The 23,539-nt window shown below is 55.0% G+C and overlaps 6 protein-coding genes across 6 annotated transcripts; 3 read left to right on the forward strand and 3 right to left on the reverse strand.

The window, feature by feature from the left end:
- Nucleotides 1-429: 429 nt before the first annotated feature.
- Nucleotides 430-1,386, reverse strand: DCS_04384 (uncharacterized protein; the record flags this gene model as incomplete). The annotated part of the gene is made up of 1 exon (XM_040801694.1): nucleotides 430-1,386. One exon carries the CDS (start codon nucleotides 1,384-1,386, stop codon nucleotides 430-432), a length of 957 nt encoding a protein of 318 aa, XP_040656727.1.
- A 4,274-nt stretch (nucleotides 1,387-5,660) lies between these two features.
- Nucleotides 5,661-7,182, forward strand: DCS_04385 (uncharacterized protein; the record flags this gene model as incomplete). The annotated part of the gene is made up of 3 exons (XM_040801695.1): nucleotides 5,661-5,951; nucleotides 6,023-6,598; nucleotides 6,664-7,182. The coding sequence occupies 3 exons, from the start codon at nucleotides 5,661-5,663 to the stop codon at nucleotides 7,180-7,182; spliced, it is 1,386 nt and encodes a 461-aa protein (XP_040656728.1).
- Nucleotides 7,183-7,622: 440 nt separating this feature from the next.
- Nucleotides 7,623-13,220, reverse strand: DCS_04386 (ABC transporter; the record flags this gene model as incomplete). The annotated part of the gene is made up of 15 exons (XM_040801696.1): nucleotides 7,623-7,881; nucleotides 7,934-8,347; nucleotides 8,399-8,479; nucleotides 8,535-9,201; nucleotides 9,259-9,374; nucleotides 9,431-9,502; nucleotides 9,577-9,700; nucleotides 9,756-10,145; nucleotides 10,213-10,375; nucleotides 10,441-11,339; nucleotides 11,418-11,651; nucleotides 11,722-12,010; nucleotides 12,106-12,335; nucleotides 12,391-12,934; nucleotides 13,014-13,220. The coding sequence occupies 15 exons, from the start codon at nucleotides 13,218-13,220 to the stop codon at nucleotides 7,623-7,625; spliced, it is 4,689 nt and encodes a 1,562-aa protein (XP_040656729.1).
- A 3,199-nt stretch (nucleotides 13,221-16,419) lies between these two features.
- DCS_04387 (uncharacterized protein) lies at nucleotides 16,420-18,384 on the forward strand (the record flags this gene model as incomplete). The annotated part of the gene is made up of 5 exons (XM_040801697.1): nucleotides 16,420-16,677; nucleotides 16,751-17,265; nucleotides 17,332-17,938; nucleotides 17,993-18,159; nucleotides 18,213-18,384. 5 exons carry the CDS (start codon nucleotides 16,420-16,422, stop codon nucleotides 18,382-18,384), a joined length of 1,719 nt encoding a protein of 572 aa, XP_040656730.1.
- Nucleotides 18,385-18,567: 183 nt separating this feature from the next.
- Nucleotides 18,568-19,473, reverse strand: DCS_04388 (uncharacterized protein; the record flags this gene model as incomplete). Its single annotated transcript, XM_040801698.1, has 1 exon — nucleotides 18,568-19,473. One exon carries the CDS (start codon nucleotides 19,471-19,473, stop codon nucleotides 18,568-18,570), a length of 906 nt encoding a protein of 301 aa, XP_040656731.1.
- A 2,197-nt stretch (nucleotides 19,474-21,670) lies between these two features.
- On the forward strand, nucleotides 21,671-23,372 carry DCS_04389 (uncharacterized protein; the record flags this gene model as incomplete). The annotated part of the gene is made up of 2 exons (XM_040801699.1): nucleotides 21,671-23,006; nucleotides 23,068-23,372. The coding sequence occupies 2 exons, from the start codon at nucleotides 21,671-21,673 to the stop codon at nucleotides 23,370-23,372; spliced, it is 1,641 nt and encodes a 546-aa protein (XP_040656732.1).
- Between the last annotated feature and the right edge of the window lie 167 nt (nucleotides 23,373-23,539).

Consider the following 23,539-nt stretch of genomic DNA (forward strand, 5'->3'; position numbering starts at 1 on the left):
TCTCGCCGTCGTCAAGCAACGTGGCAAGCAGGCCAGCGTCACCCGGCCCGTGGGCTATGCAGGAGCTGTGTGCTACACCATGCGACCGCCGGAGAGACAAAAAGCTGGATATGACCGCACACATGTATGCGTTCACACGCACCCTCGCTTGCACATGCGTGTCGGGAGGCGCCTGTGAGTGGTGCCGATGCTGTGATATGCATGACGGCATGGCATCCTCGAGTCGTGTCATTCAGAGGCACGCGAGGAAAGCACATGGCCAGCACAATGTCCCTCAGCTACCGAAGCAAGGGGGCTGCGGGCAGCAAGAGCATGGCACTCTGTCGATGAACGGAATAGTAGATGAATGAATAGCTAACTAGAGCCAGCGGAAAAATGCAGAACGCTTCATGCTAGTCGCGCAAGAATCACTGCAATTATACATTTTGTTTAGAAGGAGCGCAAGACAGAATCGACATCGTCGAGAAACTCAAACGTTGGTAGGCCAGCGTTCGCCATCTGACGCCCCCCCCCCTTCTTACCCACTTTCGTCTTCTTGCTCGCCCTTCGGAAGATGGTGTTTCCCGAAAGCTCCTGTCTCATGACGGCTTGAGAAGTAACCGGACTGCCGTCCGCGTGGAGCAGGGGTGTGTATACTTGGCATGGCTTCGCCCGCCTGTCGCAGTTCCAGAACGCGTAATCCGTATACTGGTCGCATTCCATCTCGGCCAAGGCCGACTTGCTGCCATCGCTGTTGCGGTTGAGCTTGCATGCGTTCATCTCGCCGCCGCAGTCAAGCCACGGCTCGGGACGGCAGAATCCGTCAATGGTAACGTGGTAGGTGTAGGTGAGGATGAAGCAGCGGAAGCCCGGCAAGCAGGGTGCCTCGGTCATCACCTCCTTCGTCACCGTTCTCGCGCTCGCGCGGCTCCAAGTATGGTCGAAACCAACATCGCCGGCGAGGGACTTGACCTCTCCTATTCCGCCGGACACGGTGACGGCGATGGACCAGCCCTCGGACGTCTTGTTGGCCACCGCCGTCGACGTCTTCGCCGTGACTTTATCCGGGAACTTCTGGGCGTCGGATCCGTTGTAGTTCGGAATGTCGATGTCGGCATCGATTTGGGATACGGTGCTGAGCCGATGACTCGTCTGGTTGGCCAACCTGTGCCGGTCGAAGAAGCGAGTGTCATGGCAAGTCCACCATCTGCGGAAGCAGCTGGACTCGCTTCGGCTGTTGCCGTCACGATACGCCGCGTCGTCTCCGCCCACCCGCAGCTGCAACGCCTTTTCGAGCTGACGCAGACGAGTGTCGATTGCTGAGTTGTGCGAGTTTTGACCAAGAGCACCCGAGGAGCAAAGAAGGACGGTGAGCCCGGCGGAAAGGACCGAGGAGGAGACCCGCATCGTGTCTCTGTCCGGGTCGAGGTGTGATGGGATTGCTGTTGCCGAGTGCTGCCCTTTACAGAACTCGGTCGTGGAGAATGAAGGAGAGGGAGTGTGTCGTCGATTCGTGCTGGGGTACTGTGCATGCAAGGAGGATGGAACGACCGAAGGGGACCGGATCGAGGAGGCCAGGGCCTTCCACTTAAGTATCAGCCATCGACTTCGATGGAAGGATGGTTCATGTGCTGTACCGTACAGAAACGAAACGAGTGTGCATCCATCTTGGACTGGAAGGAAGTGAAGTGTGTGGGACTGGCACGATTGCGTTTGCACAGCCATGGCATGACGAAGACCTAGCTAGGCGATAAGCATCATCCTCTGGGGCGTATACACGAGTAAGGAAGAAACGCCATACTCGCTCCGCCTAGTAGGGGCATAACATGGTGTACGCCCAACGAACGTGCTCGCTGCGGGATGAAGCCAACGAGCGCGGTGCCTGAGATAAAGTCCGATTCCCACAACGACCACTACCACATGTACAACTGCATGTTCCATCAAATCCATGGATCTTGGCAGCACACGCACGTAATTTGAGATATAGCATGTGCCATTTCACGGCACAGCATGTGTACATGGCAGGCGGGCATATTAACATGAAACGTGCAGAGAGGTTGGTTGAGCGTTCAGGGTCCAAGCAAGTCAACGTGACGCGTTTCAACTTGCGAGTGTCAGCAAAAAAGTACGGTAGGTGCCTGCGGTGCAGTCCAGTTCATCGGCGACCAATCATTAGCGGCGTGGAATGGCAGATGATTCAAACAGCCGACTCCGAACTGATGATCAGCTACTCAACCAGCTCCGATCTTCGGAGACTTGGCGACGACAATGAGCATCACCACTACAGATGTGCCATGACGGTACTAACGAAAGTAGCCGCCGTGTGTCTTGGGATTCCTGCATTGCCGAGTATACGAGCAGAGGGAGAGACGTGGGTAACCGACGGAACAGATACGACAAAGGGACGGTTGGTTAGCGCATGAATCACTCGTCGACAGCTCACGGAGACGCGTCGTAGAGGGTACTGCGATTATACTCGTAAAGGAAGCCAGCAAGTCCCCGGAGAGCCGTCTGAAATGGCGTTGGTTGGCAGACTCCAACCTGGGGTTGAGGTCTGGGGGGGGGGGGGGGGAACTAGCGGATGGAATGGGAACCAAATTTACAAGCACTGTAATTACTTGGGAAGTTGTCCATGTAAGGCGTAGTTACGAGCACAATAAGCACGAGGACACATGTAACCGTGCGAATGTATGATTGGCAGGCCCAGTTAGGCTCAAACACGCTGCCTTTGGCTCTAGCTCTACCCACGGCAGGAATCGTTTCGCCACCATGGAGGGTCGTAGAGACGTCGTAAGGAATCAATCAATCACGTTCGATCACGGTAGCGCTAGTGCCCACTCCCACAGAGTACAGATCCGTCCTCGTGGAAGAGAGCTCCCTCTGCATCGGCGCTAATCGACGGCAACATGTTGCATAAATATGGGCCCGATTCAAATAACGAGTCAGCTGAAGCACGTCAGTGCCTGATAACTACGAGCAGAGTACGGAGTACGGAGTAAGTAATAATACAGTTCAAGTGCTTCGGGGCTGGCAAGTGGTCATCTTGGCAGGCGCGGCAACTCTCATGGTTCCGTGTTGACATGAACGTTGGTGAACAAACTCCGTACATTGCGTCCCTTTGAAAGTATGCAAGCGTATCTTCGTCGGAAGTATGCGTTACCGTGTCATATGATTGCATAGGGTACATGTACATGCATTGTATATTTATAGATGAAAATGCCTGGCAAACGCTCGGTCATCAACTCCGCAACTCCATCTCCCTACAAGTGCACTGTATACCTATTAGTGTGTAGAGTAGCTGGCCTCTCCAGAGCTGGATATACAAGTACGTTCATTATACTCCGTATGGTTAGTTGTACATGTACTCCATAACTCCAATCGGCCCCCTTCCTGTGGCATTTGATTGGCAGCCTATTTCCATGGCGAGCCCTGTCGCCTTTCGCCGGCCTTCAGGGATGGGGAAGGGCGAGTCAGGAGAGCGGAAGCTCAGCTGTCGAGGCAGAGCGAGAGTACTCCGTACTTGCGCGGACACAGGTACTGCACTTGGGATGGCATGGCAGCAGATGATTCGTTTCGAGCCCGGTCATATAGTGAGCACCCAGTCAGCACTGTACACACCCGCACCCGCATACTCACCCGCAAGCAAACCTGCGTATGCATTATCACGTCCGCAAGCTGGCGGATTCTGTACACGAACATGTATCTCTTGACATCATCTGGACTCGCATGCGGAACACTACCCGAAACTTCATGTACAACTACAGCCGAAAAAAAACACCAGCTTCGCTCGCGTGCCCTTGTCATGATGTGACGAACCCCATCACCTGTGGGGTCCCCGTACCGCCGGTGCATACTTGAGAGGTAGAATCCTACTTGATCCCCGATTTGACCACGATACTTGCTAGGATGTTCACGCACCTTCATGCGCGGATCCGAGGAACGGAACGGAGAACCGGCTACACGACCAGCTGGAAGTGGGCAACGAACAAGGGGTGGGATTTTCGCTCAATCATGAGTGCAGTACTCCTTACTGCTCGAGGCCAAACGAACGGGTGAGATGGGATGACGGCACGTTTTGGTCGACCCGTCCGTCGTAAGTTTCGGATGGCGAGCGATTGATTGGCGGCGCCCCCCCGGATTGCCCGACTTGTACGGGGTAGCAATGCGGGGGGGGGGGGGCATGCAACGTTCGTGTACCTACTTTCAGGTACAGCGCAAGTACTCAAGTTCAGTCAGACAGTAAGGAGTAGGCGAGTTCCCCAATGTGTTACCTGCGCACGCAATGAAGGCCACAGCCTGTTTTGTAGACAACAGACAGAAGGCGTGCCAACGCCGGGAAGAACTTGACTCGCATGGTCATGGCTATGCTCGGTTGAATGTTCTATACCGTCGAAGCTTTCGCCAACTTGCGGAAGTTGGAACGGCTTGGCCGTGTCGTGGATAAGAAGTCACCTTCCCCCGAAATACAAGTCTCAATCTCCTCGGGGTGGAGGAAACCGAGAAAATACCCGACGCTCCACCCCCATCAGCCCGACGAGAGACCGCGCCTACATGATGCCGAATGACGAGTTGTGTATCCAGCACGCCCCAGACTTCTGGAATTCAGGACGTGGCCGTTGGTCCAAAATACGAGGGTTGCCAAGAACAAGGACTGCTATAATAATAAACGAACACTACTTACAATAGACGAGTACTCTTCTACGATGAACAATCCTTTCAATAGGGTGAACCCTGGACGCTGCTAATACGAGAGCACCATGCTTCACGGCATTCTGCCTAAAGTGGGCGACAGTCATACATATGGGACTGCGGTGCTTCGAATACGCTGACGTGACGTGACGTGACGTGACGGATGGAAATGCTCTCTCGTCCGCAGCTGGCCAAAGGCCACCAAACAAGGTTGCCATGAATGGAAGCGTAAGTTTGCATGCCATCATCGTGGCATCCACAAGAACTGCCCGGGGAAGCGCACCTCACGCCGATCATGTCGCAGTGCAGGACTTTGCTGACATCATTCCTTCAAACGGAGGTCGGCTGCTGCTCTTGGACAAATCTGACCGAGTCTCCAAGCACAGCATGACACTTGGACAGTAAGCGGTGACGCGCTCCCTGCAAGCCATCTCACTCAACGACAAGACATCGGGGAAACGGGTGGGTAATGATAATAAGCTCCAACTGGCAAACTCTAACCCAAAGCTGCGAGCTACGCTGGCGACCTTTCTCCTGTGCACAGAATGCACCGGAAAGGTGCCTGCATTGTGTAGGAAACAATCGGAAGCAGTCATCTCTTGGCTTCGCTTCGACCATCGCCCTGTTGTCGTCCAGGGGCCCTGTCGCTGCAGCCCATCATGTGCCGTGCTCCAGAGACTTTGGTGCTACAAGTAGGCCCTAGCCTCAAGCACAGTCGCATCTTCGTCCACTCAGCAGCGGGCTCAGCCTCCAATCGACGATCCTGCAACGTTGTCCGAGGGAGGGAGCCTCGAAGCCAGAGTATTACTGCGTGTCTGTATATATCCAACTTAGTGTCCAAGTTTCGGAAATGCACTCTCTCGCTGAATGAATAAAAGGCACGATACTTTGTGTACCGCGCGTTGATATACATCCCGTTCACTTGCTTCCGTCACATACTCTACCCCCGATTGAAAGGCCACCCGTTTGAGAAGCAAAGAAAAGCATCCGTCATGGGTGACAACGTTCAGACCGAAACGATCCAGCACGATGTCCCCGCGCCTGTTGCGTCCGTCTCTCTCAAGGAGCGGCTGGAGACTCTGATCGCGAGCTCGCAGGCGCTCATCAAGCAGCTAGACGAGCACAAGATTGCCGACCCGACCTTTGCCCGGGACTCGCAGGAGGATTATGCCTCCCTGCCGCCAGAGGCTGTGATGCAGCGATATCAGCTGCTTGATGTACTGAATGATGTGTCGTACCTCGTCCATGGGCCGTCGTCGAGCATCCTTGACGAAGCGCAAAACGTACGCTCCCCTTCGCCCCCTTCGCTTCCATCTGTGATATCCATCGGTTACTGAGACCAGAATCTCTTCAGGCCATGGCCGACTCGGCGACCCTCAACATACTCAACTACTTCAACTTCTGGGACGCCGTGCCCCTGGAAGGCTCCGCCTCATACGCCGAGATCGCCATGTCGGTCCAACTGCCGCAGGAGGCTGTTGAGACGATACTTCCCTACGCCTTCTGCAACCGGCTCTTCGAGCTTGAGACCCCGGGGACGGCCGACTCACGCGTTCGCCACACCTCCCGCTCCGCTGCCTTCATCAAGGAGAAGTCGTTGCGCGTGCTCGTCGGCCTTACCATCGACGGCCTGGCCGGCCCCCTCGCAATTCTCAACCGCTCTCTCGAAAAGAACTTCCTCGGCAAGAAGGAACTGTCAAACGATATTTCCGATACGCCCTTTGGAATGCTTTACAACCAAGGAGGTGCCCTTGGCCAGTACAAGGACTACTACGACTTCCTCGACCGTGAAGGCGAGGGCGAGCGAAAGGGCTGGCGCCAACGCGACATGGTCGAGTCGCTGCGCCTTGCCAAGGAGAAGTGGGATGCCGAGGGTGCGCTGATCAAGGCGATCGACTGGGCCGGTGCCGGAAAAGCTACCGTTGTTGATGTGAGTCCCTATCGAAGCCCTCGTCTGACGGCCGCCGTGGCTGCTGCTGACGGACCGGAATCTAGGTTGGTGGCTCTGGTGGTCATGATGACATCCCCCTAGCCGAAAAGTTTCCCGATCTCAGCATCGTCGTCCAGGACTTGCCCAGCTGCGAGGCCAAATTCAACGACGGCTACATATCCGACGAGCTGAAGAAGCGCATCTCTTTTGTCGCCCACGACTTCTTTACCCCCCAGCCCATCCAGGCTGATATCTACCTCTTCAAATGGGTCTTTTATGACTGGCCCAACAAGGATATTTCAAGGATCGTCAAGGCCCTTGTCCCAGCGCTGCGGCCTGGCGCCCGGGTTCTCGTTCTCGACCTTATGGTTGATGTGACGCCCGAGGCGGCTGCTGTCACCCCCCGCTCGCTGCTGAAGTACAGCAACGTCATCAGTCTCAAGACCTTGTCGCTCTTTGGCCACACCAAGCAAGCGGCCAAGAAGATGACGGAAATCTTCAAGGAAGCCGATGCCCGCTTCGACATTGTCCGGGACGACATCGAGGGTAACTTTGTTACATTTGAGGCTGTCTGGAGAGGATAAATCTTGATCAGGCGTGTGGGCGTGACGCTTGGGAGAGTTGAAAAGTTGAGAAGGAATGGACGCAGAACAAGGGCGATGATTTGATAGCAATTCATCTCATTGCCGAATCGGTGAAGCCACTTGTTATATAGATGACTTGTTCAAAATGCCAGCTGCTGTTCGCAATTCCACATGGCATCCACCACAAAGCCGTGGCAGACACGCCATGTACATGCGGCAGAGGGAGCACCGTGCTGGACAGGGTCGGAACGCGTGCTTTTCTCGGAACGACCACAAGTTACACCAGAGCAGACTCTATGCGCTGATGTTTAGAAGGGAGATGTATATCGTCAAATTCTAAAAATATAAATTGCCACGACGGAGGGGAGTTTAAGCATGCTACGCCACCACGCCGTGTTTTAATCAAACAATGTATACAATAGTGCTGCGTCGACATCATCCTATTTTCCCTCACCCAGGATGGAGGCGGGTACCGATGATGAGTTGGTCGACAAGAGGTACAATTCCCGAAACACGGAATCCTCCCGGCTGAGCAGCTTCCGCGGTGCGTCAAACTCAACTAGACGACCGGCATCCAGCACGGCAACCTTGTCGTAGTCGAGAATGGAATCCAGCTTATGCGCAATGGCGAGGACGGTCCAGTCGTGAAACCAGGTCCGAACAACTTCGTCGATGAGGGCGCTTGTTGACTCATCCAGACTGCGTCTGTCAGCACGGTCAAGCCCAACCAGCATAGCGGAGTGGAACATACCTGCTCGTGGCTTCGTCTAGAAGCAAGACCCGACTCTCGTCCTGTCGCAACATCGCTCGTGCGAGTACCAAAAGTTGCGCTTGTCCCTGGGAGAGAAACTTGTCATCGATGATTGTATTCAGACCACCGCGAGACTTAATCTTTTCCCACAGGCCGACTCGTTCGAGAACTCGAATGATCTCTTGGTCGCGCTCCTCCGAGATGCTCTCACTCCCCAACGTATCCTTGCTGCGATGCGGATCTGCGTTGAGGCGCACGGTTCCATCGATGATGTAGGCCTCTTGGGGAACGGCGACGAGATGAGTGCGCACATATTCTCGGGGCATCGTGGCAATGTCGATTCCGTCCACCAGGATGGTGCCGGTATCCTGCTCAATGAGTCCAAGGAGGCTGAGAAACAAAGACGACTTTCCACTGATGATATTGTTAGTCAAGTATTCCTTTCCAAGCTACAGCAGCACGCACCTTCCGGTCCGGCCACAGATGGCAACCATCTGCCCCGGCTCTATCGTCATGGTGATGTCGTGAAGAACACGGCCGGAAGAGCTGCCGGAGGTGTCAGCCAAAGATTGTTGGAAGGATTTCCGTCCACCGCACTCACGGATACGAGCAAGTCACATCTTGCAGCTCAATTTGCCCCCTACTCGGCCACTGACGACCCGCACTATCGGTGGGCGGCTCCATGAGGTGAGAATCACGCCCACTCTCGAGGAGGCGCTCCGAAGCTTCGTCATCCTCGCTCTTCACCTGCATTTCAAAGGCCCTGATCCTGGCCACCGCACCAAGCGCTATCTCCAGTGTTACCCAGCTTGTAATGGTTCCCTGCATGGTAGCGCTGAAGGCGAGAATGTTGCTCAAGGCGATGCCGACGTATCCTGGGCCAATAGCCTCGCGAAGAGTCGTGGTAAGGACGATGAGAATTACCGCGAGCAGCATGATGACGATGTTGACGGCAAAAGTGATCCATCGCTGCACGCAATAGAGCAGATAGCTTGGTTGCTGCGAAGTGTCAAGAATTTGCATCGCCTTTTCGGTTGACCGCGATTCCCAGCGGAAGGCGCGAATAGTCACGATGCCTGTGATCGTCTCCATGAGCTGCGTGTAGAGAGGTGCTTTGTATTCAATGTCGAGCAGACGCAGTTGTCGCGCAGTTCTCAGGTAAAAGTGCTGCAGGGCATACAGGGCCGCCAGCAGGAAGGGCAGAAGCGCGGCCATGTATCTTGACGAGACGCAGACCAAGATGAATTGAGCAATGCCAAAAGACAGGGCTGTTCGATGTTAATAGGCCAGCAGCCGACGGTTGCCTGTGAGAGGTGGCAACTTACCAATGACCACGCCAAGGGCCGCAGCAGGGAGCTCCATATCGATCAGCTGGAGATCCTGGCTGAACCTGTTGACCGTGATGCCGCTATCCGTGGTTGTGTGGAACGACATGGGTGCTCTGAGTAGATGTCGACGTCAGCCCATGTTTCGATACCAATCATCATTTGTCCCTACCGCGAAACTGTGTCTACCAGCAAGTTGTGAAAGTACAAGCCAGATCGGTTGATGGTGATGATGAACAACTGCCTGCATCGCAGCAGTTAGTGGCATGCGCACCAATGAAGCACGACTCTCAAATGTTGCAGGGGAGAGCTCCCTACCAAGTGCCGAACAGGCATGCGCAAACAGCACCGATGCCAAGCACAGCATAAACACCGAGCCATTTGCCCAGGTTCGCGTTTGGCTCCCTCAGATTCGCTTCGGCCCACCATTTGAGCCAGACGCCTATGGAGACTTGTCAGGAAGGTATACTCATCGGATCGACGGGACGGACGCGTACTAGGAAAAGAGTCGCAGAAGGCGAATATGCAAATAGAAATAATGAAGCTGGTCATGGTGAACCAGCCAGCCGACTTGGCGTAGAATCCGTAGACGGCCGAGTCACCAACCTGCCGGGCAGAGTTGGCTTGAATCTCCACCATGTCCACAGCTTCCTGCAGCGCCGAAGCGGTGTTGGTTACGGCCGGGCGCCGACCATCCTCCTTCGCATCTGCGTTGCCTTTCGACCTTTTTGCGCCGGGCTTGCTGTCAGGTGCGCCCCTGGAGTATATCTCGCCGACGGCCCAGTCAAGATCTGTTGCCTGCTTGAGCTCGGCAGGCAAGCCAGCGAACCGCAGCTGGCCATGCTCGTTAAGCACAACGATTTTGTCTGCGAACGGCACGCGGCGGACTAATGATTCGGCGTCAGCATATGCAACGACAGTTACTGCAGGCAACGAAGTAGGCCGCATGCTCACCGTCGGAAGTGGCCACTATGACAGTTATGTTTGCCTTGCGAAGGAGGCCATTTTCACCCAACAGGTTATCAAAAACCAGATCCTCCGTGTTGGCGTCGAGACCGCTGAATACGTCGTCCAGGATGAGGAGCTCCCGACGTGCGTAGATGGCACGCGCAATGGACTGGGCGTGTTACTGTCAGCGACAGTAAATGGATTGGGATGCAGCCTGCTCGCAAGCCAACTTACCAAGCGCTGCTTCTGTCCTCCACTCATGGAGATACCTTTGGTTCCCACAGGCGTCTTGTCGCCCTGGGGCCAAATTTGCACATCACGCTCCAGCTCGCACGCCCTCACCACGACGCGATACCACTCATCATCGACGGCCTCCTCCTCGCCGTTGCTGCCATCTTGCCTGCCGCATATGATTTCGCGGACAGTCTCGTTCGGTAACCATGGGTTCTGGTCGCAGAACGTGACGGCACCCGAGAACTGAGTCTTGATGGTTCCCTCGAACGCCGAGAGCTCGCCCAGGAAGGCTTTCAGGAGAGTCGACTTGCCACAGCCAACTGGACCCAAAATCAGCGTGAGTGCGCGGCGAGGTATATCGAGAGGGGGGGAAATGTCGATGACGGGGACGTCGACCTTTTCCGCCTCCCCCACAGCTCCTTCTGCGTCGGCATCATCGTCCCTCCCCGCGGCAGGCTCCTCCGCCGCGGCCGGTGATTTGTGCCAAGAGAACTTGCCACCGATGGAGGCAATGATTTCAGGCTCTAGCATCACATTAGCCACACTGCCAGGCTTGGCTTCCGTTTCGGCCGAGTCGACTCGAACGGCAGCCGGGTGTTCGGAGCCTGCGTCGTCCAACATGTCCTTGGTCCGGAACTGGGCGCCATGATCGGCGAAGAGTCGGGTATCCTTTCTTTCTTCGGAGTTGAGATGGTCCTGAATACGCTGGCACGAAGCGAGCCCACCAGCGATTTGCGGCAGAGCAGCCACCAGCTTGGCCAATGGACCGTTGAGGAGGACGATGATGGAGAGAGCGGTGAAGACCTTGGCGATGGTGAGCGTAGTTCCATTACCGTGAACGGCGATGCCAGCAAAGGTGGAAAATGTAAGGAGAGGGCCGAGGATGGGCGTGCAGATGGCTGCGTTGACCGTGTTAGTCGAGAGATTTGGGGGGAAGCAGCGGAGCGGAGCGGAGCGGTTGAAGGAGGCTCACGTACAGAGGATGAGCGACCCTCCGAGCAGGTAACGGAACCTCTCGGAGACAACCAACTCCCGCTTGCGCAGACTGCGAATGACGGAAAACGCGACATCGCCGAGGCCCGAGATTTTCAGCCACTTGATGCTACCCAGTGCCCTGGCGGTGGCGGTGACACGAATTTGCGAGGCCTCGATCCAGGCGGCTTGATGGCGGCCGGTCGGTATCGCGAGGAATATGGTGCCGATCATGACCACTGGACGATGCGCAGGGCAGGTACGTGAGCGAGGCTTCCCAGCCAAGTACGAGGGTCCCACGGCACTCACCGAGAGCAAAGCCAACTCCCATGACGCAGGCGGCACCCAGCTGGCGCTCGAGAAGGTAGATGGCCAGCCCAATCTCGAGAAGATTGCTCCAGGTCTCGTGGAACTGAACGAGACCCTGGGTGATGGTTTCGATGTCGGTGCTCACGAGCGTCAAGGCGGCAGTCGGGTTGAAGGTGGACGAGGCCGACGTGTCGATGAGCAGAGCCTTCTGGTAGATGAGAGGAATGACGCTGCCGCGCATCATCGTCGCCGCTCGATAGTTGCGCCATTCGTATTGACCCATGGACACCTACGCACGGGCGACGTGTCAGCCATGCTCGACGTAGTAGGAGCGAAAGCAAAAAAAAGCCAGCTGCTTGTTGGGGACAGGGCAAGGGCGCATACGGCAATGCCGGTGTACACAAGAACGTAGGCGCCGATCAAGCCATAGCCCCTGTTGTTGTAAGGCTGCGTCTGGGGCGTCGCGGCGAGGTCAATGGCGGCCGTGACGAGAAAAGGCTGGGCGTAGGTGAAGGCGATCTGAAACAGGCGGGGAATGACGGGCATCATGACGGCGTCGGAAAAGGCGCCGAACCAGGCGCCGCACAGCGCACCGGGGACGGTCTTGTCCGGGACTGGGATGCCATGTCAGCGCACGGAGCTCCGACGGCGACGGCGGCGAGTTCCTACCCTTTTCCCAGGCGTCGGACATGATTTTGGCCAGTGTTTCCGACTTCAACTCGTCGTCAAGAGCGTACAAATCCCGAGGCCCCAAGATCTTGCGATAGCCAGCGAGGAAGAGAGGAGTTAGCCAGTAGAAGACGCCCCGGTTGAAGGGTCCGGCGACGCTTTCGGGTGCGACGTGACGATGCTCGTCGAGCAGGATGGATCGCTTCTCGGTCGACTCGAGGAGAAGCATGACAACGCGCAGGGACAGGCTGGCGGCAAAGACGGCCGGAACTGGGCTCCGGGTGTCATCGTCAAAGAGGAAGAGAGTGCGGGCGCGGGCGACGTCGAAGAGGACGGTGAGGGCGAGATAGAAGCATAGGAGGGGGGAGGGTCGGATGTCGGATCGGTGCTCGAGGATGGACAGGGGCACGTAGATGAGAGAGACGACGAATGTCAGGACGACGCTGGGCAATGTTGCGCGCGTGCTCGTGAGCGGCGCCGCGGAGTTGTTGGCCCAGAGGCCGGCGAGGGCAGCGCTGAGGCCGACGAAGCATATCGAGGTGATCTGTCCACGGGGCGGTGAGCAGCGGAGATGACAAGTCGACGTCGACTGCTCGGATGGGCACGACGACGAGTAAACGCACCTGTTTCCCCCACTGCAATAGACTAGGCTTGACCTTGATCGGCTCGCGAACAAGTCTCAGGATGGACAATGGAGCAACGAGGAGGAAAAGCGAAGAGACGAGGATGGAGAGAATGGATTCCTCGAACAGCAGGGTGAAGTCGAAACCGCCACGACAGGTCGATCCGGCCCACGGACCGAAGGAATCATCCGGACACGAGGTTGCCATGAGCTCCTTTGGCGAGTCGAGGCCGCAACAGTCGGGGAGAGGGAGGGGGGGGGATCGTCGGTCGGATGCTTCCGCTTCGAGGTGTGCAGTTCGGCAGGGAAGGAGGAAAGAGGAGGAGCAAGTCGCTAGATGAAGGTCCCGAGAGGACGAGACATGGGAAAGAAGTCCTTGAGAGAAGGAGGATGGACAGAAACTGTAGGATCTGGAGACGGGAAAAGAACGATGACGGTGGAGGCGAGAAAAGTGCCAGCCAAGAGTGAGCGTATGCCTGCATCAGCACATGGCATTATGGCAGTTACGTGGTACGAGTATTGACGGAGCATTTCCACGTACTATTACAGTAGTTGTACAGGGTACAGGGTACAGAGTACAGAGTACAGAGTACAGAGTACAGAGTACAGAGTACAAGTACTCCATACTCCGTACATGCGTTCAGATCTGCTACTCCTCCGGAAAGAGTACATTTTACGACCTACCTACCCAAGGTACAGTACTTTGCTGCTTCACCTAATACTTGTGTGCATGTACTCGGTACTTTCTCGTACGTAGTACCTGATGCAACAATACTTTACTTGTATTTGCAGTACTGAGTACTCTGCAGTTGTTTGTGCGGGAGCCAGCCTCGATGAGGCAAGTTCATCTCGGCCCGTCACAGCGGTTGGGCCCCGGTTTTGCCATTGGTCTGCCGTTACGGCACGAGGTACCTGCTGTGAATAAATGCAAGGGAACCGCACGGGGTACCGAGTACGGAGTACAGCTGGCACTATCACTGCCATGTGCGAGCGACTGGCCTCGTGCCGCGTCTCGAAAGTACCTGTACCTCTGAAGGGGGACATGTTCCAGTACTCGCTACCATGGCCAGAGTGTGCATGCACCAATGAGCACCTGCATCCCTACCGAGCCAATCCGTGCCGGCCGTCTCGTGACTGCTGGAAGGGCGCAGCGTCGGGGCGCTCACGGGAGTCGTCCAGGTCCACGTGGGTGCGCGTGGACGTCCTCATCGCCCCCGGCCACTCCTTGGCCATTTTTATTATTTAATTTACTTATTCCCCTTACAGTTTGGCATTGTTGGCTGCCCTTGAATGATGCCGCTGGTAAGTTTGTGGCCGTTGTTGGCCGCTGCAGTGAGAGATAATCCGATGTTGCAAAAGGTCATTTCAGTCACTTGGTTCTGGTGCACCCAAGTGCCTGTACCAGACCAACCACAAGTGCCTGTAGTGCCTACTAGGTAATCTGTACAAGGTACCTAGTACGTTGCTGTTTCGGCACGGCCCCTGGCAGCCCCCCGAAAGCTTGACTGGCCGCCGCTGAGCCACTGTCGAGGAGGGGGAGGGGCCCAGTCAACAGGGGACGACGGCGCCGGCGGGGGGGGGGGGACACTCAGCCGTGGTGATCGCTCACGCACGTACAGCACAAGTACTAGCGCAGCACATCGTACTAGTACCTGCGAGGTACCTGACCCCTGTCGAATATTCTCCGTGCTCCGTATGGCCCGCTAGGAACCGTCAGAATCCGCCAAGGATGCGCCGGCTCACTTCCCAGTTAGGCAATTGTGCGTATCTCGGTACCTGCTCCAAACCCTTGTCTTTGTAGTACCAAGTACACCTACTTGCTTGCATCCGCACCCAGATTGGAGTACATGTACTTACTGTGCATACAGTACAAGCACGGCGTACCTACAGGACGCCAGCGACACTGCTCACCCGGCTAACAGGTAATAACCCACGTACGGAGTACAAGGTAGGTACGGAGTACTACATGTACAGCTGCATAGCAACGACTTCAGCAACCCACGACTGCAGAAAGTCACGCCCACAGCGCATCTGAGTACTACCTACTCCGTAATTACTAGGTACCCAACGGCGGCAGCGCACCTAAAGTGACAGCGCACCTACGGCGACGGTGCACCTATGGCGACCGCACGCCTGCGAAGACAGCACTCCTACGACTGCAGCGCACCTTGCCTTGCACTCTTGGTGGTGGCGGAACCAGAGCCGAGAAGAATAACATCATCGAATTAGTAGGTCACTGCACCCCGCCTGCGAGGTGCTTTTGTTGTACTCACCGAGCCTGCTGCGAGGGTGGACAATGATCAGTGCCGGAGCAAGTATTACTGTAAGTATACAGTACTTACCTATGCTTGTACTGGTACTTGCGTTTGCCCGCTCTGGTCAGCATGCCGTCCCCGCAGCGGCCAACTCGTTAGCCTGCAGCCTAGAGTCCGACGGCCGAACGGCCTTTGAGCGCTCCAGCCTGTCGCCTTCGGCTTCTCCACCAGTCACGGTCTCGGCCTCGGCGTCATTCACGCTTGCCAATGTACTTGGAATCGATCCACGGTGACAACCGCCTTGGCAGCCAAACAGCATACACCTAGAATATGTGCACCCATACATTGGCCGGCTGCGCGCGCAAATGGGTGGGAGCGGCCTGACCATGTATGTGCGGGACACGTATCTGCATGGATTATTCGCAGAGGACATTGTCTCCGACTTGCGTTGACTCGGTGGAACTGGAACGCTGTGAGGCTTTCACGATGCATCGTGATGAACATGGCATCCGAGCAAATGATGGCCAGGCTTTTCGCCTGTTCGTATTCTTTGCCTTGCATCGAGTTCGTTGTTCTGCAGCATCTTCATGTCCTTCATCACCTGGCCGGCCCCCTCTATGTGTCAAGCATCCTCGACAACCACGTCCCAGGTCTTCATGTGCGTGCGAGTGCGTATTTGTATACGCAACTCGTGATGAGCAGCTCGTCTCCTGCCCAGCTCTATCGCTTGTCGTCGGCATCGACGTTTTCCGAGCCCTTGCCATCGCGCAACGGTCCGTCTAGCCCGTCGCAGATCCCATCCCCCCGACGAATGATGCTAAGCATGTACGCTGACGAGACAGTAACAAACCGTCAGCTTCCTCCACGTTCACGTAGTATCCATATACGAGACCGATCCATCGTCACTCACGTAAGCGACTTGTGCACAGTCGACCTTATTCCCGGCTTCCCACTGAGTCAGAAGACTGCAAACAGGCACCATAGGCGTACGATGCGAGGCCAAGGCACGGAATTGATGGCAGAACGCAACCGTTCGAGGGGCCGAGGCAGAGAGCCCTTGCTCCATGACAAGGGGCCGCGTATTTTCTTTTGCACCGTGCCCCCGGCGTCTCGACGTCCCAGAAGAAACCCTACCCGTGCTGCGCAACGTGCATGCATGTGCCGTGCACTTACACACGGATAGTTAACCTTCTGTTGCCTGTCATTGCTCGCGAGCGCGTCCTGGTTTTGTCGACGTTCAACGACTGCCGTGCGCCATTCACCCATTTTCTTTCTCCTCCTCCTGCTGCCCCTGTCCGGTCGCATCACGAGATCGCCCTCCTCCGTCGACTGTCCGCCGATATGATGACACTCGTCGCAGACGCCACCGGCACTTGCGTGCTGCCATTCGTCGCCTTCACTCTGGCTGCGGTACGTGGCATCGGCTGCTCGAAAAATTGACCTGGCAATTCTCTCCTGCTCACTGCTCACCGGCCCCCAACAGTTCGCCCTGGCCTTCGTCGTCCGAGCCGTCTACGACGTCTACTTCCACCCCCTGAGTCGCATCCCAGGTCCGAAGATAACGGCCTGCAGCAGACTGCCGTACGTCCACATCCTCCTTCGCGGCGACCTCGTCCGCTGGCTTCACCGGCTGCACGAGCAGTACGGTGAGGTGGTCCGCATCGCCCCCGATGAAGTCTCCTTCATTTCCGATGCCTGGCAGGACATCTACGGCGTCCACCACGGGGAAAGGGCGGCCAAGGGATCCTATCTCAAGGACCGCCGTTGGTTCGCCGAACCGTACAACGATACCTGGTCCATTCTCCAGGCCGACGCCGAGGCCCACCCTAGGATGAGAAAGATGATCGCCCCGGCCTTCTCCGACAAGGCCTTGCGGGACCAAGAGTCCTTGATCCAGCAGTATGTCGAACTATTTGTTCGGAGGCTTCACGAGCAGGCTGAAGGCGAACCAAAGGGCGTCGTCGACCTTGTCAGGTGGTTCAACTTTTTCACCTTTGAGTAGGTTGACCGAGTGAACCTGACTTTCTGCACATGTCGGCGCTAAAAAAAAACTCTCGGATGCAGCATCATCGCCGACATGACGTTCGGCGAGTCCTTTCACTGCCTGCGGGACAGCGACTACCATCCCTGGGTCCGCATGCTCTTCCATTCCGTCAGGGCCATTTCTCTCAACAGCGCCATCCGCCGCTACCCCATCTTCCAGGCCATGGTCAAACGTCTGGCGCCCAAGAACCTGCTCGAGCAACGGAAAAAGTTCAACATGTTCGTCTTCGACCGCGTCGGCAAGCGCCTGTCATCGGAGCCCGCCCACCCCGATCTCATGTCGCACATACAGAAGCACAAGGATAAGCCAAAGGGCCTCAACAGGGACGAGATCGACAGCAACGCCAACGTTTTGCTCGTCGCCGGAAGCGAGACTACCGCGACGACCCTATCTGGCTGTGCCTACCTTCTCATGTCCAATCCGGAAAAGCTGAAGAAGCTCACGCACGAGGTCCGCACCAGGTTTGACCACCCGTCCGAGGTCACCATCAAGGCAGTCAGCAGCATGCCCTACCTTCACGCCGCCCTGACGGAAGCCTTACGCATGTATCCTCCGAACGCCGCCGGCTTTATGCGCATCGTTCCCGGCAAGGGCGACTTCATCGGTGGGCATTGGATACCGGGAGGGGTAAGTCGTCACGGCAGCGAATCGTGTCCGTGTCGTGAGCTTACCGTGTGGCAGACATCCGTCTCCATCTCTCAATGGCCCGCCAACCACTCCACCCGCAACTTTGTAGAGCCGTTTACCTTTGCCCCCGAGCGTTTCTTGGGAGATGACCGCTACGAGAAAGACAATAGGGCTATCCTGAACCCCTTTTCCTTTGGGCCCCGAAACTGTCTCGGCAAATCGTACGTCCTTACTGCCTCTGTCAAGATCGTCTCTAACACGGCTCGTGGAACAGACTTGCCAACGTCGAGATGAGACTCATAATGACGAGGCTTCTCTTGGACTTTGACATGGAGTTGATGGACCCCGCTCAGGATTGGATGGATCAGAAGGCATTCACGTTGTGGGAAAAGTTGCCACTAATGGTTCGGCTGAAGCCAGTACGCAAGTATAACCCCCCGAGCTGAGCTGGCGGCTTGCTGAATCTAGTATGACTGTGATTGAATGCATCGCTTGCGCGTCCTGTTGAATCTGAAAAGTAGTTGAATCATTTCTTTTCTAGCTGGAAAAAAATGGCAAAATTATCCGACCACAACTGAGCGCGCCTGCAAGAAAATAGAAACCATGTCATTCATCCTGCATTCGATCGTCTATTGGGCCTTTTCATCCGAATACATCTTCTCCAGCCGCAAATCTGCGGCCCCCCATGTGTCAACCACGGCCATTCCCTTTACTCTTTGTTCCTCGATCTCTTGCCACGTCCAGCTTCCCGAAGCCATTTGCGCATCCGCCGAACCAATTTCATCCCTCCTCGAAGTGATCCATCCCGCCTCAGACAAGAACTGCTCGGGCTTGACGGTGATGCGACCCTTTTTGATGATATACTTGGACAAGCTCGACGCAAATAGTTGCCTCGGCTTGCCTTTTCGGCTGACGAACCACGAACCGACGAAGAGCCAACGGGAGTCCCAACCAAGGATGCGTGACTCGACATCGTATGAGGCGAAGGCGGCCATCTCACGCTTGAATGAGGTATATGTTGCTCCGAGGACAAGCGCCGCTCTCCCCCGAACTCTTTCGCGCCTGGCAATGCCATCCCGCCCCTTGTATTCGATCCGCATGTTGTTCATGGGCCACGCGGGAGCAATGATGCGTCCGAGCAACTTGATGCGAGCCACATCGAGGTCCGTAAAGTACGTCGAATTGGACTTGTGCATGTTGAAGTCGAGTTCGAAAAGCGACACGTGGGTTGAGATAATGTCTGCTTGGAACAATGGGTGGTGCTCTTGAATAGAATCTGAAGGACTGGCTTTTTGGACAATCGCCACTCTTCGCTTTGGGTTTTCCGACGTCGGCGATGGAACTGTGTGACGGGCCCCACGCGAGAACGATGTGTTGAAATGGTACAGAGTACGAGCTGTCCATGTTCCCGGGAGCGATTTGTAGTTGGCCAAGGCAAGCAAAGCGACCACGGTCCACCATGACCAGAGCGAGGTTGGGACCTGGACCGTCAACAGGCGAGAAAACGCCGGCCAGTCAATCTCAGAAGATGTCATTTTTTTGCTTAGCTGGTGGGCGATGTAGGCGGCTTCTTGTCATATGCAAGGTGCGAGATCTAGGCGAGACTGGGTGGCCAACTTGTACGTAGTAAATTGAGCTATCAGTTGACAAAGTATGCGTATGCAAAAGTTCCAAAATGAAATCAAGAGGCCTGTCCTCACGTTGCGCTCGTCAACAAGCAATTGCGGAATTCGAAGCAGTGTGCAGGCACAGAGAGTGAGCAGGAAGGATGAGAAAGTATTCTGTGGCCACCGAGTGAGACGAAACTACATGTAGATTGCAAATCACTGGCGACCCGTATTGCACATGTTGGCCGAGTTCAACTTTGGTATCGACATGCATCCGAGATGCCGAGACCCAGACTTACGTGGGCTCTGAGCGCACACCCTGTCAGCACTGGCACCGTTCCAAGCCAAAATCTGACCGAGTCTCACATCACTGTTCTTATTTTTAGCTCGTGACCGCAGGCATATTAACTTGATAGCGGAGGGGAACCTTCGCTACCTGCAGCTAATTACATCAAGCAGGGTGCTTAATGTGACAAGCAGCAAGTTGCCGTCGTATGCATGACCTGAAGTTCAAGTATTCAGTACCCTCCCAAATCATGCATCCATGTACTTAATTTTCGTCATAGGGAACGGATGTCAGAGAATGGCATGGCAGTACCTCACGCACGACCACTTACAATGCACACTACGATCAGGACCTCTCCATGTGGACGCAATCGGAGAATGGATACGTATCATTGCAAATTTCAACAGGTTTAGGTGGCTATTAGTTCATCCATCGCTTTAACGTCCACAATATTGTACATTTCCATTGTTTCTACCGAGTACTAGCCAATGCCGAACGTCAAACAATATGACTATTGATGAAGTTGAACCCCCAGAGCGTTATGAAGCGCCTGCTTCGTGCTTTTCCTTTCTCAATGGCATTGCCAGGGATTCATTCAACACGCAATCGAACCACAACGTTGACAACATTCTGAGTGTGTAAAATCTAGACCCAGTGAATCAATTCCCACTGGTTAGTAAAGCTGGATTTCTTCAGACACAGTCAAACTCATGCAATTTTACGAGCGGAAGCAAAATGATCCAGATTTTAGACGTCGTTTTTGCGAGGAAGAGCGTTTCCACAATTCTTTACTTGAGGAATCCAGAACATCATACCATACTGGCTTTCTTCACTACGTGTTGCGTTCAAGCTATCGCTGAGACTTCCTTAGACAGTGGACTTGTGCTATTATGGCATTGGCGCTCATCGTGCAATGCGGAATGCCGGGGACACGCCCGCAATCAGGTACTGAGTCGCAGAAGGTGCCACTGCATACAAGGTAGAAGTGTAGCCTAGCGGTTGTCGTTCATACAAGTCAACTATTCTGCAATAGAAAACACCCAAATGAAAACATCGGCTGGCTGAAAGAGACATCTTCCACTGAAGGCGAGTTACGGAGTAGATATGGCGTTTATCACGTGTACTGGCAAGGCATGATCACGAACGTGTGACTGACGTAAGCCAAAGGTCTCGTTGAGCAAACGTTGGCTTTCGAAGGGCATGCACGAAATAAGCCAACCTACTTATCAGAGCATGACCTATTTTGGATACTATGACGTTATCGTTCATGCACATTCCATGGTCATCGGCTATTACTGTCCGGATCAGATCGGTTTCGTGACGAGCAGAATAGCTTCGTATGCTATGATGATCTGACCATGATACTCCATATACAATCACCAGGAATGAACCATGCATAATCTGAGTGCTACTATTCATCGTAGCATGGGGTTTGCGGCAAACGAGGCCCAAGACAGTGTCCGACGTTATCAAATCATACTCGGTGAGCGCCCAGTCACACCCCCCCTGGCGGCACGAATACAACACGATCATGGTGACTTCGCCTAAAATAACACGGCGTCAGACCCCCCCCTCCCCCCCGTCTTACTCAATACCCACAACACTACCCGCCATGACCCGGTCTCGATTGTATCCACGCCCTAAATCGTGAACGTTTTACGCATACCCTACGACATCTGATCGCAGCACTGCACCACGCAGCGGCGGGTCTGGTACAATGGCGCTGGGTCAATCGAAGCCAGTCACCGTCATTCTGAGCGTGCCTTCGGCTTGACAAGAATATCAACCGCAAAAAATCAGGAACAGTCGGAGACTGGAAGGTTTCGACAGGCTGAAATAATGACCAACTTTGTGCCTGCGCTTGCTGTCGCTCATGGGGTCGCTACCCATCTGTTTTACTTCAAACATGGAGAGCGGCATGCCCATCCCTGGCGATACGTTGCCGTTCTCCTTGCCGCCTTCGCCACTTTCTGGAGCTTGAAATGGCACCGTGGTGACCTGTCTGTTCTGGAGGCTGGCGCTTCAACCTCCTGGCTCACGTTTCTGTATCTCACTGGGCTCTCGTCAAGCGTCATCATTTTTCGTCTATTCTTCAATCCCTTAAATCGATTTCCAGGGCCATTCGCCGCCAGGTTGTCCAAGCTCTACTTTGTGTACCTGAGTTCTAATCTTCTCGGACACCATGAGCTCAATAAACTTCACGAGAAATACGGCCGATTTGTTCGGATCGGGCCAAATGACCTATCGGTTGTCGACCCCGACGGCATGAAAATCGTGCTTGGTCCGAACTCAAAGTGCACCAAGTCGGCCTGGTACGGGCAAGACGCACCGTATATCTCGACCAACACGACACGGGATCGAAACGCCCACGACAGACGGCGCCGACTTCTCAACGCTGCATTTAGCGACAAGGCGCTTCAGGGGTACGCCGTGCGAGTGCAAAAGTTTCACGACATGCTCACTTCGCAAATCGACTCATCAGACGGAAAGCCCATGAACGTTACCAGATGGTTTGGTTACTGGGGAATGGACATGATGTGCGACATCGTCTTCAACGGTTCATTTAACATGCTGGCAAGCGGCGAGACCCACTGGGCTCTCAAAGTACTTGGTGACGGCTTACATCTCCAGGGGTTTGCCTTTCCGCCTTGGCTCTATCGGGTCTTCGCGACGATGCCCAAGGCAAGTACGGGAAACAAGGGGCTCGCAACGTTCTCTGCCGGGCAATTGGAGAATCGTATGAAACAGCAAGGCAAAACAGCTCACCCGGATGTGATGCATCCGCTCATCGACTACTATGAGCGACAGGGCCCCGACGCGCAAAAGACCATCCTGCCCATGCTACAGGGAGACTCTCGCATGCTGATTGTCGCAGGAAGTGATACGACGTCGACGACGTTGACTCACATGTTTTACCGCTTCTGCACCGAACAGGGCCTTGTTGAGCGCGTTCGGAGGGAGGTTGAACCCCTTGTTGCAAACCCGACCGAGATTCAGTATAAAGAGGTCCGGCATGCACAGTTACTACACGGATGTATAAATGAGACTCTACGGATGCACTATCCTGGGCCGTCTGGATTCTTCCGGAAGACGCCCAGTGAAGGCATCCACGTTGGCGATGTGTACATACCAAAGGATACCATTATCCAGCTGCCTCCTCATGTCATGGCTCTAGGTAAGTCGTCTTGATGTATGCCGCTTCCATTATTTTGCGCTGATCGGCGGTTTCGTGGCAGATGAGAACGTATACGAGCGATGCCGAGACTTCGTACCCGAACGATGGTATTCACACCCCGAGATGATCAAGCATAAGGATGCATTCATGCCATTCCTGGCGGGTTCTGAGTCTTGCATCGGAAAGAACCTTGCATATATCCAGCTGGCTGTTGTCGCATCCCAGATTCTGTTGCAATTCGACGTCGCCTTTGCCCCAGGTGAGGATGGAAGCACGTTAATCAGGGAATCCAAGGACCTAGGCATGCTCCATCCGGCCAAGTTGGATCTTGTCTTTACTCGGAGAAACAAGGCCGAATCCTCTTGACTGGCAATGTGCCGAAACAGCCGCACGCATGCATGTATTGAATACATTTGGTCGGCAGCACCGTGCAGGGGATTTTTAGGAATGGAAGATTGCTCCATGGAGATTTCAGATTCTGCCCGATGTGCATAGCCCAGTTTCCAGTGTCGAAATGATCCATTTTAACGTTG

The sequence above is a fragment of the Drechmeria coniospora genome, chromosome 02, assembly GCF_001625195.1.
Source record: "Drechmeria coniospora strain ARSEF 6962 chromosome 02, whole genome shotgun sequence".
NCBI classification, from domain to species: Eukaryota; Fungi; Ascomycota; class Sordariomycetes; order Hypocreales; family Ophiocordycipitaceae; genus Drechmeria; species Drechmeria coniospora.